General features: G+C 36.7%; 2 protein-coding genes across 2 annotated transcripts in view; one reads left to right on the top strand and one right to left on the bottom strand.

Moving 5' to 3' along the window:
* LOC116170506 overlaps positions 1-6,805 on the top strand; it is a 20,514-nt gene extending 13,709 nt beyond the window's left edge. Inside the window, exon 4 of the mRNA XM_031486955.1 lies at positions 6,210-6,805. Coding sequence (XP_031342815.1) covers positions 6,210-6,475 — 266 coding nt within the window. The 3' untranslated portion in view covers positions 6,476-6,805. The remainder of the gene's footprint in view (positions 1-6,209) is intronic.
* On the bottom strand, positions 6,713-16,964 carry LOC116170505 (transport and Golgi organization protein 6 homolog). The gene is made up of 5 exons (XM_031486954.1): positions 16,773-16,964; positions 11,302-13,388; positions 11,059-11,254; positions 7,083-7,234; positions 6,713-7,033 (listed from the first exon to the last, which is right to left on the bottom strand). The coding sequence occupies exons 1-5, from the start codon at positions 16,846-16,848 to the stop codon at positions 6,731-6,733; spliced, it is 2,814 nt and encodes a 937-aa protein (XP_031342814.1). The 5' UTR covers positions 16,849-16,964; the 3' UTR covers positions 6,713-6,730.

Below are 16,964 nucleotides of genomic sequence, written 5' to 3'. Positions count from 1 at the left end.
AGTTTAGAGATTAGAGAACACAGTGTAAATAAGTTCAAGTAATTGCATATTCTGACCTTAATACGTAGGTATGCAACGAATGCTGTGCGTAATTGATGACGCTGTCTTCCGTCACCGCAAACAGAAACAATACACAACGTAAAAGTACAATAAACTTTCACCTGAACCGACAAACGTGATTGAATGTCTTTACTCATTCAATACTTGTCTGTCGCCTTTATCACTTTTTCATTTGGATTGGATATTCAACAAGCATCGGTTACAATTTCCTTTCTTTATGCTGAAACCTAATTCAATTTTCATTTAAGAAAATAATAGTATCTAAATATTAACCAATCGGTCACAGCTTGTTGAAGTCTGAGCAATATTATAGAGTAGTAAAAAACGTCTATATGGTAATGGATTAAGACGTGCGAGAGTAGTGCAGGTATAAGGAGGTCCCCAAGGGTGCATTCATGGGTCAATATTATTCATATATGTATTAATCGCACATTATCCGAAAATTGTAATTATATATTTCAAAAAGTGGAGCCAATACCATTGTTTAGTATTTAAACAATGCCAATACCTTCATTCAACGAGTGTTTTCCGAGTCGATAAAAAATATACCTACTATGTGTTACTCGGGATTTTCGCGGCCGCCGAGTCCATATCTTCCATTTTGCCCGGTAATGCTCTGGGGTGGAGCCACGAGGGTGCAGTTGAGTGAAAAATTAAGCGTTCGCAGAAATTGCTATAGGAATTCGTTACTCGGAGTAATTGACATTTTTTACTGAAAAGTCAACCCCACTTCCCCCGATCACCACTCCTGGCATTCTCGGGGAATTTCGAGGGCAAATCTGGACTCGGCAACCGCGAAAACCCCCGAGCAACGATTTCCGAGCAATTTTCCCGGCATTGTTAATTTTTCACTCCACTGCACCCCCGGCACTCCATAGCGCCGCCCTTGATCATCCCTCAATTCCGATCAGATCAATTTCGAGAGCAGATATGAGTGCGCGTTCAAGGTAAAATGGCAACGGGGAGCAAACGGTGCGAGTAACGAGGTCGAGATCGCACCGCAGCACACACCGCAAACATTGGAGCAAGCAATTCTTGCTTTCCGCTAGCCGGTCACACCCTACATCCAGTCGTGCATTGCCAAAATATGGTGTTAAAAATGCTGTCAGGTGCCGGTGAGGCTTTAGGATGCCGCATCGTCTCCCCTAGTTTATCCAGCGAAAATAAAATTCAAGATAGCGGTTACTCACCCAAGGATATCAACTTTTATTTTTTATTTTGTGTCTATTTTTGAGTGGGTCGGGTTTCACGCAAGGCTGTTCTACCAACCTAACCCACTATACATTTCCCAATGTCCATGCCCGAGCCCGTATTCTAACCAGACACCCTTAGTATAGAAGTCGGTTCTCCATTTTTTACGTTTCTATATCCAACAAGGGGCTCAATTTAAGAATATGAGAGACCATGGTGTCTTTTCAGGGGCCATATTCCATTTTTTACTTATCAACTTTTTTTAGGTGCGCCATTGGTATTTTTTTTAATTTTCTGATTTGTTTAGAAACTTTGGGTCATTTAATTGTATCTGTACCCGCTATCTAGAAAGAAATAATCAATTTTCAATACTAAGCTAAATGTAAGTAAAATTTTTAAAATGGCCCTAAATATATTTGGGTAATTTCTTATTTTTATTAATTTTGACAGTTAGCATTGAAAATTGTATCTTGTTGTAAAGTTACTCATGCAATGCTATTCGATCTGTGACATCTTGTATATGTGAGTAAATGTCGATCGGGTTTGTGCGCAACAAGAAGCGAGGTACAGCGAAACCTCCAATACCAACCATGTGCGCCAGCGTCGTGCCGAGCGCTACAGTGATGTACCGGGTGACCCAATAAGACTGTTCCTCGGCCATATCTCGAGAACCGTTCGTCATATGACTTAGGGGTAAAAAAAAATTATTGGGTAAATCGGTCATGAAGAATCGCTGGAACATATTTTCAAGTTCTAAAAATGGCCAACAGAGGGCGTAACTGCCATCTTAAATTTTAAAATTGCATTTTCTTTAAATTTGGGTCATGGTGTCAAAACTAGCCCCCTGGGAGAAGGATGCAACTAAATTAACTATATTTTGGTTAATTCTCATTGTCCAAAAAATGCTCTTTTCAACCATACCGAATTTGTTACAATCGGTCAAACGGTTAAGAAGTCTAAGCAGGTTATTGCAAAAACAATTGAACGCCCCACGCCATCTTTGTTTTTGAAATAACTGAGTTTTTGTTTTTACGAAAATGATAGATAAACCGGTTCTCAATAAAAATGTGAAAAAGAATGTTTAGTTTATTATGCGCAATTTAAAGAAAATGCAATTTTAAAATTTAAGATGGCAGTTACGCCCTCTGGTGGTCATTTTTAGAACTTGAAAATATTTTCCAGCGATTCTTCATAACCGATTTACCCAATAATTTTTTTTACCCCTAAGTCATACGACGAACGGTTCCTGAGATATGACCGAGGAACAGTTTTATTGGGTCACCCGGTACACTGTAACGGCTTGGTTATATTTACCATGGTTTTAAACCCCACTTGTAGAAAATGCATGTTAATCTATATGGCAATGGTAAAAAATTGTTTCTACGACCTCTCTGAAAATGAGATCCTAACGTATAATTTAGAGGCATGATATAGTACCCATTACCTACACCTGTGCGTAATGAAAAAAATTAAAACAGATCATGTGAGTTTGGAAGTAATACCTACAAATGTTAAAACTGTCAACAGACGTCGTTTTGAGTTTTGCCTTATTTTCATTTCAAAATCACGGAGGTCGTAGAAAAAGTATGGTACGTAATTTGGTTGTAATTTGCGCATTACAGGTTCGTAGAATTGCCATTTTTTCTACTCACCTGTAGTACGCACTATTAGAACCTTATGACGTAATATCCAATTAATTTTGTGTAATGAAATAATTAATACCACGGCTAGCTCAGTAATGACTAAACATTCAATTACTCATACCTTGCGGTTTATTTCCCATTAAAATCTGAAAATCAAAACCTAATAATTATGCTCTGGTTTGATTACTCGCAAATATAAATACTCATGTAAATTGACTTGTTTGAATATATTGCTGACAATAATCTTGTTCCAACTCCACTTTTCTTTGCATTGTTCGTGATTTAAAATATTGGTGTTATTGAATGAACACTATAAGCTCATACCCTATCTCGTGATCACGTTCAAATCTAATAACTATTTAGATTCTTTTACTATTACAAATTGTAATCCAACACCTGGTACATTTTTCTATTCAAAAATAAATTTACACGCCTCTGGATGCTAAATAAAATCTTAATCCACACAAAAGAACTTGAAATTCCACTTTACAATTAATGAGAAAAAATCAGCAAAATCTGGGTTCGCTTATCATTCATAAAAAATACACAAACCTACTCACAGAATAAACTCCCGTGAGTTGATCTCTTCAGGAACGTTAAATTGACTTGATAAAAAAAATGTTATACAGAATCCCCAAAAACGGTCGATTCCTAACTTTATACAATCAAAGAAATTCGTTTCGAGGGGTCGAGGTTTTCTCCAATTGACAGTTTCCTTTTTTCTCATTTTGAAAGGTAGCCGCAGTTTAAACAAGTTAAAAAGTAATCGTAAACGTTTTACATAAAGCGCATTTTCACTTATGCATTCATTTCCCATTTGTAAGATGCAACTTCTGTTAAAATCGTAAAAATCCGGCCACAAATATGAAAGATAGCGTTGCACATGGGCAATCCGTTTTTGACGTGCTACTTCAATTTCAGTTTATGAGAAGAATTTCATTTCAATGCTTTTCTAAATAAGAAAGTTGGAACTGCGCATGCGCAAGCCTAAATTTTGAAACGAATGTTAGATTTTCCTTTGTTCCAAGCGCCTAAGTATCAAATTTCACTTAAATGCTTCCATAGATAAAAAAGTTGCCACTGCGCATGCGCAAAACCAAATTTTGAAATTGGCGTTTGATTTTCCTTTATTCCAAGTGCATATGTATCAAATTTCATTCAAATACTTTTATAAGTAAAAAGTTTGCAATTCGGTTTATAAATGGTCGAGATGCGAAAAGGGCACTGTGAATTTTGAATCGATTCGATTCAACTTTTGGCATTGCGTATTATATGGCCAAAGCTATGCCCATATTGAATTTCATGCAATTCAGTTCATAACTAACGGAGATGTAAAAGTGATCGAACATTTCTAAACAAAGTTATCGTTCACACGGACAGATAGATGAACAGACAGACAAAGGAACAGACGGACAGACCAACAGGCAGACGACAGATAGCAATGCAAAATTATAAACGATCTCTAGGATCGTTAATAAACGGCAAAAGTGTAAAATTATGGAACATGTAAAAAAAACGGTTTTTTGTTTTTTTTACAATAACTTTTTTTGTAAGCGGTACAGAAAAAATTCCTTCCTTGGTACAAGACTCGACACCATAACGAACCAAATAGCGAAAAAGTAGAACAATAGCTCTTAAGATAAAGAACTAGTAGCGTCGCAAAACGAGCGGACGGACGGACGGACGGACGGACAAAGTGGCCACAATAGCGCGTTTTTTTTTATTTTTGTGGAAATGCGCTAAAAATTGGATGGTGAGACGCCTTGTGCAATACAATCAAACTTATTCTATTGCCTGGTTTTGAAAGATGATTGATGATTTGAATCAGGATCAAACTGGGCTTCAGGTTTCTCAAAATTTAGTAGTTGAACTTATCACTGGAATAGTTTACCAATGTTCCGCAGTAGGGAAATGTCAAAAAAACAAAACATAGGGTTTTAACGGATAGCAAAAGTGTAAATTAATCGTTTTTAAACTTTTTACCGGTTACTGATTTATTCATAATCTATTATCACCTCGTATAACCGTATACACAAAAGACGTAGGTCTTAAAAGGAACATTTTAACTTTTTCTGTTTTTTTAAATGTCTCGACGATGTGTAATACCCAATGTTAAAGATGCAAAACTTCAAAACAACTCAAAGCGACCTATCTGTTTTAATTATACATTAATAGCTGCTTTATTGAACCCACTAAAAGTGAGATCAATAGAAAGCATTTTCTCTCTTAATTTTATAAAAAGTGGCACACCTCGTTTTAATTTAACATTATTATTCGAATAATTAATCAAATTGTACGAAAAACTCATCAAAATGACACAGAAAGCGGATCATTGCAACCTTAATCTCTTGCTGATGCTAATTAAATAAAGACCTTTCAATTAATCATCGGGTTTCAAAGAAAATCTATCTTTTTCATTCCATCCTACGTGAAATAATATATGGCAACCAATAAACGTTCAGTCTTCGGCAACTGAATTACTGAAGTGTCACAATGAATTGGAAGTGAACACCTTACACAAACCAGGTCAACTCTATAGGTATAGTTTACAATTTTACATCTGTTATAGAACTATAAAAATATGAAAATTGATTTGTTGTTAAATCGGAAGGAAACACTTTCTCTAAATCAGTCATGTGAAAGTCGTGCTCTAATAAATATTTCACTTTATTTTCAAATATAATAATTTCCGCGCTTGTATACTCTGAACGTTAAAAATTTGCAAAGAACCTTCATATTCCTATACAAAAACTTACTAATTAAACTTAAAACACGAACAATTAGTACCGTTATGAGAAAAAGATTGGCCATATTCGCATGTACAGTTATTTTGAACAAATATGCATCCAGGGAGGTTAATTTATATGATACACAACCGATTATTATTTAATTTATGGTAACAAAAAAATTCTGTTACGATAAAAGCGTGTACGTTTTATATTACATGTGATTATGTAAAAATGGTATTCTATTTAAATTTTAAGCGGGTCTTGTTTTTTTTAAGTGGCTAGCAGAGGTATGCAATTAAATTTAACTACATGTGGTTTCGGCGCATTTGCACGTTGCCAAAAACTTTACATCTCTAATTAAAATACTAGCCCGTAATTAATTGGGAAAAATTTTATCATTAGAACCGCTATTTGAGGATAAAAAACCTTTACCGCAGGACATCTAAATTATAATAATTTTCTGCCTAATCGACCAAGCAGGTTGCTCGACCTCGGTTATAAATTCATTCACCACACTTACAAATGTAATTAATTGCACAAACTTCAATCAGTTTCACTGTTATAAACTAATTTGAATTGTTTACAGATAAAAAAGAAGATATAAAGCAGGAGATCCGATCAACCGCAAAATCAATACCAATAGCTCTTCTGGCCGTACTAATGACGTTGGGGATCGTTGGGCTTGTCGCGGCAGCAGTCAGATGCGGATCGAAAAGAATTTCGAGAGAAATGGACAATGTCTCAATAGCCTCTTCCGATTCATCTACGAGCAGTTGCAGCACACATGCTGAGATAGAATTGGAATCTAATAACAGTACAATTTCTAAAGTAAAGGAAGTTCACTTGGTGTAGCATCCTTTGTAACACGTTTAAAAGAAACGGATTTAGCTAAATTGGAAGAACCGCGGCAGATGGTCATCGTATAAAGGGTGTGATATAATTGGGTGATACAGCTTATTTATTCCTAGATACTTACAGTTTAAGTAAATTGCATATTTGTCCAATATACGCGGTGTTGCATCTGAATGTTGGTCACGTGTTTTGACTGCATCTCACCTGGATAACACCCTGTATAGTATGCAATGAATATTATTTAAAAAAATGTGTTTATTTCGCATCTAGTATTACAATTTTCTTTTCGTAGTGTAGTGTAGGATTAAGAAATAAAAATTCCTTAACGTTCTCGTTTAATTGTTCTAAGGCCAATTGAGCTTGCAATCGCATGACATCGTCGGCGTCGTTCCTGTAAATCTCCTTTAGAGTTCGGTACACGTGAAGTATTTCGTCTTTGAGGAACACGACCGTTTCCTTTTCCAAACCGACGAACAACTGACGTATGACCGTAACAGCGGCGCGTCGTGGTTCGATCATTTTATCTGTACTTATTACACCATGAACGCATACAAGCACCTGCGAAAATTAAGCGATAACTGTTGAACCAAAAAACAGTTTTACTCACCTCCGTGACGATTGTGCCCAGTTTGTAACCCAGAACTCTGCAAACTTCACCTAAATTCGATAAGCTGGACGCACGAACGAGATGATCTTCGTCCTTAGTACCAACAAGAAAAGTGTTGAGCAGAAGAGACTTGTACAAAGGAGCCCTTTCACCTATAATCAAAGATTTTTATATAGATAGATTGATGACTGCAAATTTTTTTTTCATTTTTTTAGATTTTTCCCGAAAATCCTTGAGGTTGACACTAACGTTTAAAAAGGCCGAACGGTTCATATAGTCCTAGATTCTTAAAAATGTCGTAATTGATATGCAAGATGTAGATGTAGACCTCTTTCGGGTTTGAGAAATGGAGGCTAAGAGCCTTCTTAAAGAGAAGAGAAGAGAAGTTTTAAAATATGGGAGATTTTTGTATCCCAACAGTCGGAGACCCTTACCGATTCTAATAAGATGGAGGTCTTTGAAGTGGCCTTGAAAATATTCTTAATGGACTTAACTGATGAGTCGGTTAGTGACCTCTAAATCATAAGATGTAATAATAAAGCGTTGGTCTTAAGCTTTTGAAGTCTTGTCATCAGTTTCTAGGAACCCAAAAAATCCCTAACTTGAGCGAGTTACAAAATATTATAGAATATTTTTGTAGGCTGAAAAGTCTTTAAGAACGTAGACAAATTTTCCCCCTCGCTCCTTTCTGGAATATTCCCTACCGTTATATTTGTTCCTAAAAATTCGCTTACTGAGAATTCGCGAACGGTATAATTTAAACAAAATTTTCGCCCCTGGAAATTCATTATCTGGTATATTCTCTACTGTATACAGTCTATTCTACAAAAAACTGCCGATTTTACGGAAAATTTGTCAAATATGAATTTATATGTGACATTAACGATCTATCCGATCGCATATTGAAACTTCCGGTATCCGGCATGCCGTGTGCTGTCAGGATGCGCGGTATCTGTTATATTACACGCACAACAGCAAATCTTCAAAGCACAACATTCAACAAGTTGATGTAGGTCTTTTCTGTGTGATATGGCACACGGAATGCTAGATTTCATAAGTTTTCTAAATATGCATATTTTATGTTATCACTTTATCAGGAATTAAGGTTTTAATCAGAGCATTTTACTCCATCGGGTGTTTCTCGAGGAGGGATGAGCTCTAAATCAACATCTACGAGACACCATAAACAATATTTGGTAATAAAACGTATACGTTTTTGTATACCACAGACTCCATCGAGCTAATACGAAAAAATCCGACAACGGCACTGTAACATCCCATTTTTTTGTGTGTTTCTCAACGAAAAAGGGAAATTTGTTTTCGTAAACCAATACTTTGCGGGAAAATAAAACGTGGATTAGTAGTGCATATCAATGAAAAGAGGTATATTCTGGCGGAGTGGTGTAACGGGAGCCCGGTTTCATTTTTTTCGAATTTTATAAATGTGTAAAATAGATATGTACCGTTTCATACGAAGAGTGAACACGAGTAGATTTAATGGCGACAACGAAGCGCGTTTAAAAATAGCTGCGAAAATTGCGTTGGTTCCATGTCGATTTTTCTGGTGGGCAGCCGATTAGATGAAGAATTAGATAAACGTTCGTGATTGGTTGAAATGCGCTGCGGAAGACATCGAAGCTCTGTGGGTGGGGACGAACCATTTTTCTACTCGGTAACATAAAAGGTAAAGTTGAAGTGAAAAGGAGACAGACGAGTAGCAATCGTTTACCGTGCAGGTTGTCCGCGTTAAATTTGCGATAATAAATTAAAGCGAAATTAGCGTAGGAACAGTCTAAATTAATAGTAGCGATCGCAATAGAGTACAGGTCTTTCTCTAGAAATTTGATTGTGGGAGAACCTAAGTTACTGCAAAATTAGTGGAAGCATAGCGGCGAATTAATGGTAAAAGTATTTTAAGAAAGTTAATCGCGACCGCGCAGTTCCAATTTATTTGAAGGAAGCTAGGGGTATTTTTTGCATTAATAAGAGTGCACTGTTTAATTGGCATCGAGAAATACGTGACGCCATACTCGGGTTGCATTGTTTCACGTTAGTGGCATGGGGTTTCTATCGTAAACTTGTGCGACCAAAAATTAATAGTTTTACAATCGCGCAAACTAAAAATAGAAAAGTTATACTCGCACAAAATAAATATTTTACGCGTGCATTACGTGATTTAAGCCGCATCGAAGCTGATGAAAGTTTTATTTCGGAATTAATTAATCCATTATCAACAAAGACGCACTTTAACATAAGAAATGCCGGAGCCGTATAGATCCAGTAAAGGAATCTCTTCAATCTACTTATATATTTCGGACTACTGTCTCTTCCTGTAATGTCGTCTACCACGAATACGACTTCGACCTAAGTGGAACGAAAATACAAGGCTGAACGAAAATGCGGAAGGCAGAGACCACGACACCATCTACATTGAGATCAAAGGCAACGTCATTATCAGAGCCGTCCTTAGCAAATGCGCGACCTGGAACGAAACATTTTTGCGGGGCCTTTTTTTAACAATGATTGTCGAGGGGAGGGGGGAGGGGGTATCGGGTAGGAAACTGTAAGAGATAAGTAGGTAGTTTAAATTTGGCAAAGTTGCGTATTTTGATGCTTAACAAAATGCCGTTTTGAAACTGAAAAAATTCCGACTACTTTCGGAGATATCTTGCAAAAACCAAATTTTGCAAAATCGTTATTTTGTACCGAAGTTATTTAAAAAGATATTTCAAAATAAATGACGCATAATTATGGAAACTTTTTTCCTTCTACGTTTCGTCTCTGGTTAACCATCATCAACTTTTTTTTTCTTATTGAAGTCATTTTTGCTTTTTGTGTCATTTGATAGAACATTTTTTTCTGATTTCAAAAAAGTAAATATCACTATTTTCTAATAAAAAATGGCGCTATTAATTCGTGAAAACGCAGGAAACTACGAACATACACTACTCAAGACAAAGTTTCCCAAGCAAAAAAGGAGATATGTTAACAATATTAAAAAAATACTCATGCATTCATTTTTTTTAAATTCTTTTATTTTTTTATTCATTCGACCCCTTTTTTTAAATTTTTTGGAATATTTTTTGAATCCTTTTAAATCTTTTTTGAATTTATTTGAATTACTTCAACTTCTTTTTAGTATCATTTCGGGTGTGTTATATTTTTGAGATGAGAATTTATTATTTATTCTCTTTTTAAATGAAAATCCATAGGGCCATTTAAAAAATGAGGTTAGATCCGATACATTTCTTACCTAGACCTGTATATTTATTTTGAAAACGGCAAATTATACAAAAATAATTAAAAAAAAACTAATAAACATTTTTCTGTATCTGCTATTAAAAAGTATAAGCGTCATGTGCTCTTTTTGGGCCAAACTTAAAATGATACCATCAAAATTTGAAAATTTCAATATTGAAACTGCATCGCGCGAGCCGGGCCGGGAATTTAATCCGTCGCACCAGGAATGACACGTGCGAGTTCGGAATGAAGCGAAGGAGTGTCATTCCCAAACTGCTGATGGAGCCCTAGTTTTAGTAATTAAGGTTTTTTATTTGTTTGTCTAACGTGTGCGTGCGTGGTATGTGTAAAAACAGGGCTCTAAATGCCTCTTTTTCTTCCTGCGTTGTTATTTAAATTTTTTATGTTTGTCAAATAAATTTGTCTTATTGTCAATTCATTAGCTGTGTTTAATCGAACCCATTGTGCGACCAAGATAGTTTTCTGGTCATTTTTTTTATGTCATCAAAATTTTATTTAGCTAATTCTTTTGGATTGTCGAAAGTTGATCGAAGCCACTGTGTCCCCGAAATTTATTAAAATTCAAGTCAGTATAGGGATTTTGTAATAATTATATATAATAATAATATATATATTTTATGGGCTAACTTTTCCCGGCACAAACGCACATTAAACATTTGTGCCGCAATATGTAATCCTGCTTCACGGACCAGCATTTAATAACAAATATACTCACCCAAACGTTTTACAACCCGCACAAGTACTTCTCCTATCTTAATGCGCACTTCGTGTCCATCTTTATCACTTCTTGAGCACTCAGAAAACTCATCAGTAAGAACGGTCAACACAATATCGGGAAATAAATCAGCCATTGCAGCCAAACCATTAATTGCAGCCAAATAAATAAAAGAATCTTCATCCTTGAGGTTTTGCTAGAATAACAGAATGTTAAAAAGTAACAACTCATTCCGTTACTTACCTGAAATATATTCAAAATGTAATGCTTTCTTTCCAACGTAGACCCATCTTTCGCTTCAATCAGCCTCGCTAACTCCATCAAACCATGCCCTCTGACTGGGAGTAACGGATCGCAAATGTCTTCAATTGCTTTATCCAACGGTGTCATTTCCTTTGGGCGATTTGCTTTCGGTTGCCCAACATTTAATTTAGTCAACACTTCCCGGACTAAAGCACCCAACTCCGTATTATTGCTTTTAGCAATTGCTTCAAGCTGAGGCACTAAGGTGCGATACTGGGATATGGTTTCGGCTTCCGTATTGTCTATCAACACCTGACACAGCATGACCACCAAGAACAAGGTTTGGAAATCGTCCGACTCGCAATTTTGCTTCTTATGCAATCCCTTTTCGATACTTTTGAGCAATACCATACGCATGTATTGTATTAGAATAGCGGGGTCTTTGTTGACGTACTCTTGTACATCAGAATCCTCAGCTAAACTCGACAGAAACTTGTAGACAGTAATTTTTCTATCAGACACTTCATTTACGGTGGCTTCCGATTCCAAGTGCAACAAATCAGTGTTAACCGAACTAGTGTCGAAGTACTTATCGGGTGAACTCAAACAGTTCAGGAAATAAGCGAACAGATGCGTGGTCTCGCGATTGTTTCCTTTGATTATAGAGATGAGTGCTTCGGCTTTGTGAGAGGTTCGAAATTTCACTGCAAATTCGCTTGACCTAATTCGAAGATAATCTTCTTGCACCTCCAGCTCCAGATCATCGCGAAATTTCGAATATCCCTCACTGGCGAAATCGAATAAAAGTAAATCGAACAAGACGAACTGCTCACCGGCGTTCAAGTCGCGAATAAATCGCAACATGACGCTCTTGATATCGTCATTGAGCGATTTTAAGTCGGAGGATGTGCACGTTACGCTGTATAATCGAAATATGACGTGAATCACTGAGTGTAAGATCCGCCTGGCTACGAGGGGTATGGTAAAATTCTCGTCAGTGAGAAGCGATTGCAAAATGCGCACTCTCTGTGATAAAATGGGCAATAAATTATCTGACGTTGGGGTAGTGAGGTTAGTGAGTGGGCACAGCAAATGTTTAATAAAAGTTTCTTGGCACAACTGTTCATTTTGATGGAACAGTGAGGAAGTGCACAGCGTAAACAAGCGCTCAAAAGGTCTAACAAATCCGCCAGAACTGCCCTTTAAATCAAGCAAACCACACACTTGTTCGCTGATATTCACCCGAAAATCAGAACGCTTCGTTGTTTCTAACACTATTTTGCCCACAGCCTCTAGCACTTTCCACGATTTCGTGCTATCGTCACCGTCATCAACTCCAACAGTATCCAGCATTGCCCAGGCTACGCGTTCGACGCCTTTCGGTTTGCAAACCAACGCGGTCAACGTTGACGAAACAGCTCGCTTCAGCCAAAGCGGCGACTGTTTGTGACCAATTAACATCATGGTCTCTCTAATGTAGGACACTGCGTGGACAGATTGACCGAGGTACTCTAGCATTCCTCGAAATACCTCCCGATTACTTACTAAGGTGTCATAAATATCTTGCGTCATAATAAACCCATTCTCGTCGGCTGTGTCAGACGGTCGCTTTATTGGACAAAAAATTATTTGATACAGCGCCGATAGGACCCATTTCAGATAAAAAGGGAAGAGAATCGGTTTTAAGGAATGAAATTTTGAAAGAACAATAATTCCGTGTGTTGTAGCGTTGAGCCTTTTATATCGCGTAAAAACGCAAATGGACTCGTCGTAAGGCAATTTTGAGTGATGAGATAAGTTCGGTAGTAAATTCGACGAAATTCCTATTCCGATCAGGTTACGAAAAATGTTCTTCACATTTTTGACTTCTTGGACACTCAAAGGGTTTAACAGGTCACTACTGTCTAGTACGTTTCCTAAATCGTAGCAGAGTGACAGACTAACCTGTGTATATTCCCACAGAGGAGACGAGTCGCTCGCGTTAATTTTCGTGGCATCTGCGATAGCAATGGCATTTCCATGTGATGATTTTCGCTCTTCAAAGGCTTGTAGGTTGCGTTCACAAACCTTTAACAGCTCCTTACAGTCTGGAAAGGAAAATGTGATTCAAAATAAACGGATGGATGGAGTTTGCGTAATTATTCTGTTTATCAGAAAGACTGATTACGCCATGATTGATTTAAATTAAATTTATTATTAGATACACATGCGAAATTATTGCTTTTGTTTAATTTGATAAGGGCCCGGTTGTTAGCCGTATTACCCTACCCCCTGAACCAAAAGTCCCGATCTTTATTTTCAATTGGCACTTTTAAGGTTCAATACGAATTAAGTAATTTCCGTTCTCGCATACTTCGACCTGGGCACTATCACGGCAACCCGTATTAATTTTAAAAAAATTTCGCTCTCTTAAATTGACAAAATTCAAACTGCGCTTATCAACGAACGGATATGACTAAGCGGTAATATACTCATGGTGACTTCATTTTACCACGCCATTAAAAATTCCAATTACATATCCTCTCATAATATTTAACTCTAAAAAAAGAAACGTGCAACCCTACAAAAATTCGGAAGCTGCAATTTTATTGGCTGTGAACGCAATGAGTTTTAAAGGTTTTAACGGCCAAATCTTCCCGATGATACTTTCAAGAACGTTTACAAACTAGTATATATTGGTCAAGAGTTGGAACCGGAACTGGAATTGATTGATAAGTATTTTTCAGTTCCCCTCTCTTGTCCGGTAGTGGACACGTTACGCTTCGTGAGAGAAAAATGCGTTTGACATTGTTGCTCTTAAAATTTGGTGATCAAAACAAGCACTTTTTCCAAATAAGCCGAGGGTCCAACGTGTTTTGTCTGGGAGTCACCCCCAAAAAGCGGTGAAATTTGCATTTCTCCTTTAATTTTTTTCTCAGCAACCATATAGAAGTTAGCAAGACTGGTGGCACGTCTGGTATTCCCTTTCCGATTTTGCAAAAAATTTTTCAAAATTCTTACCACGAATGGGCGCACAAAAAAATTCTAATTTCGATGAAGTTTAGTATTTGGGGGGTTTGGGACATGAAAATCACGAAACCAACATTAGTTTTTGAAAATTCGAAAAAAAAAATTCCACGAAATTCGTTGTGTACGTACTTGATGAGTTAAGGAACAAAATTATCGAACATTTTTTTAAATTCAGTTTTCAAACAAAAGTTATACTCATTTGGGTCACAAAGTGTCTCTCGCTTACTAGTGAATGATCTAATTTCGCATGTGTTCAAATTCCTGTAAAGTCGCTAACGAAAACAAAACAAAAATTATTATTACATTTCTCTTGATGATAGACACGTACGTTTTTACAATTCAAACTATTGAAAATTATCAGAAATTTTCCCATATGATGTATCCTATCTATGAAGCAACTACTGAAAAATTTAGCTAGCTGCGCTCCAGCCAAAACCAAATACTAATGCAGTTTTATGGCAAGTAGGTATACATTGTGCACAACTCTTGTGCAGATAAAGCGCATGTTTTTAACCGAAATAGTTTTTGTTTTGCAGACGTTTCAATCGCCCTTTGTGACCTTTCATTAGAGTACCATGAAGGATAAAACTAGTTGCTTTCATTGAGACCTTTAATTAGAATACAATGAGACAAAATTAATTTAACCCCCCCCCCCCCCAGACCCCGTCGCTCACTGATCTCGAAAAAGAGTATGGGAAAGTTAATAGTTTGTACAAACCAATTTATTTAGATGAAACTTTTCATTAGAATACCATGAAGGGTAGAACATGTGTTTATCCCCCCCTTTTTCTAAAGCTTAACTTGACACCACTAAAGGCATGCGTATACAAAATCTAAGACCAATTGGTTGTCGTATGTAAAAGTTATGCACGTTTTACTTTCAAAAACAGCATATCAGGAAATAATTCGTGGGTCCCTTTTAGACAGCGAAATTTGATGGATTCCAGCACTCTAGGACCCGAGCTAGGACCATTCCCCTAGAAGTAGTTCCAAACGGCAGAAGTGGGTCCGGACGGGCGGACAAAACGCAAACAATAGCACATTTTTTCTAATTCTTAAAAAATGCGCTAAAAATATGATAGTTTATATCATATCCAGAAACCCATACCTACCCTGAGATAGATTTGAAAATGTGTCAATGAACGTTTTTAGTAGTAGCTAGAACGCCACTCCCTAATTTATTCATCCCTTACATCCCCGAGTAATCTCTATATTTTTGATGGACCACGTGAAATATGGTTAGTTTTATCGATTAGGCCGTTTAGTTTTTTTTTCTAGCTAGAACGTACAGAAATTTGCAGTTTGACTTTTTGTCAAAATCACTAGCGGTGGTTCGTTTTGAAATGAAAGCCCTATATGCGTGCCTTTTTTTCTAGTATCAGAAAAAAAGCATAAGAAAGCGGATAGCGACATGTATAGTGGTCAGAGTGGCCCAACGAGAAGTATACAGAGGGCTTTTAGGGTATTAAATTTAGAAATTTCGACAAATCCTCGGATACGTCAATTTTGTATTCGAGGGGGGACACAACTTTTGGAATACAAATCACGAACCCAAGTCTTCACCCCTCTACGTAGGGAGCTTAACTAAAATTTTAAATGGAATCCTATGGCAAATGGCACATTATTTGAAAGCCAATTTAATCGTGATTACTAATCTGCTTTGCTTTTTAAACTATTGATTCGTTTCGGAGAACTGACAGGTTCACTTAAGTTTAACCAACAAATTAAGCGTCAAAATAAAATTTTAATACAAGGTGACTTAGATCGCATTTGTTTTGGTTTAGAAAAAACCATTTCAAATGCGAATAATCTCCGAAACGAATCAATAGAATTTAAAAAGCAAAGCAGATTAGTAATCACGATTAAATTGGCTTTCAAATAATGTGCCATTTGCCATAGGATTCCATTTAAAATTTTAGGGGTTAAGCTCCCTACGTAGAGGGGTTCGTGATTTGTATTCCAAAAGTTATCCCCCTCGAATACAAAATTGACGTGTTCGGGGATTTTTCGAATTTCTAAATTTAATACCCTAAAAGCCCTCTCTATACTTCTCGTTGGGCCACTCTGTATATGGGAAGAAGTACATTTTCTACCAACATTCCGCGTACAATGATTACATGCGATACCTATAAATTTTAAATTTTCTATTTACGAAAAATATAGGGTGCAAGTCTCATTACTCACATTATCCTATTCTTTCAACTACGCCCATATTGTTCCACCACCCTGTATATAACCAACAAACAAAATCATGTGCACACTATGCTCCATCTATTGTTGACCTTCCCATTCAAGATGAATTGATATTTTTTCCGCTTGCAGTGAATTACAACTACAGATTTCCATGAAGCGAAACATCCTACTCATGATTACATACTAGATGTCGCCACAGACACTTGTCAATTAACCAGAATAGGTTACAAAATAACAAATTTAAAACTTCTGGAATTGCTAAATCTTACCAACAGGATTATCCAAATTTAATATTTCAAGTAAATCTAGGATTGCCGATTTACTGGAAAAGTTCACATTTGCCATTTAACTTGCATCTACCACCTCACAAAAAGCACAAAACTCGGCTGCAATTTAACACTGGACTGGAATGTTGTAACAACAAAAGGTAAATGAAAGGAATCCATATATAAAACAGTTTT

Source organism: Photinus pyralis, unplaced genomic scaffold, assembly GCF_008802855.1.
Source record: "Photinus pyralis isolate 1611_PpyrPB1 unplaced genomic scaffold, Ppyr1.3 Ppyr1.4_LG5, whole genome shotgun sequence".
Taxonomy (NCBI): domain Eukaryota; kingdom Metazoa; phylum Arthropoda; class Insecta; order Coleoptera; family Lampyridae; genus Photinus; species Photinus pyralis.
The sequence above is the reverse complement of the archived record's forward strand: the minus strand, read 5'-3'. Positions and strand labels throughout refer to the sequence as shown.

Coding starts and splice junctions, on each gene's coding strand:
- LOC116170505 (XM_031486954.1), bottom strand. CDS start 16,848: ATGGCAAATGTGAACTTTTCCAGTAAATCGGCAATCCTAGATTTACTT. Junction 13,389..16,772: donor AAATTTGGATAATCCTGTTG/GTAAGATTTAGC, acceptor TTTCCTTTCCAG/ACTGTAAGGAGCTGTTAAAG. Junction 11,255..11,301: donor ACATTTTGAATATATTTCAG/GTAAGTAACGGA, acceptor CTGTTATTCTAG/CAAAACCTCAAGGATGAAGA.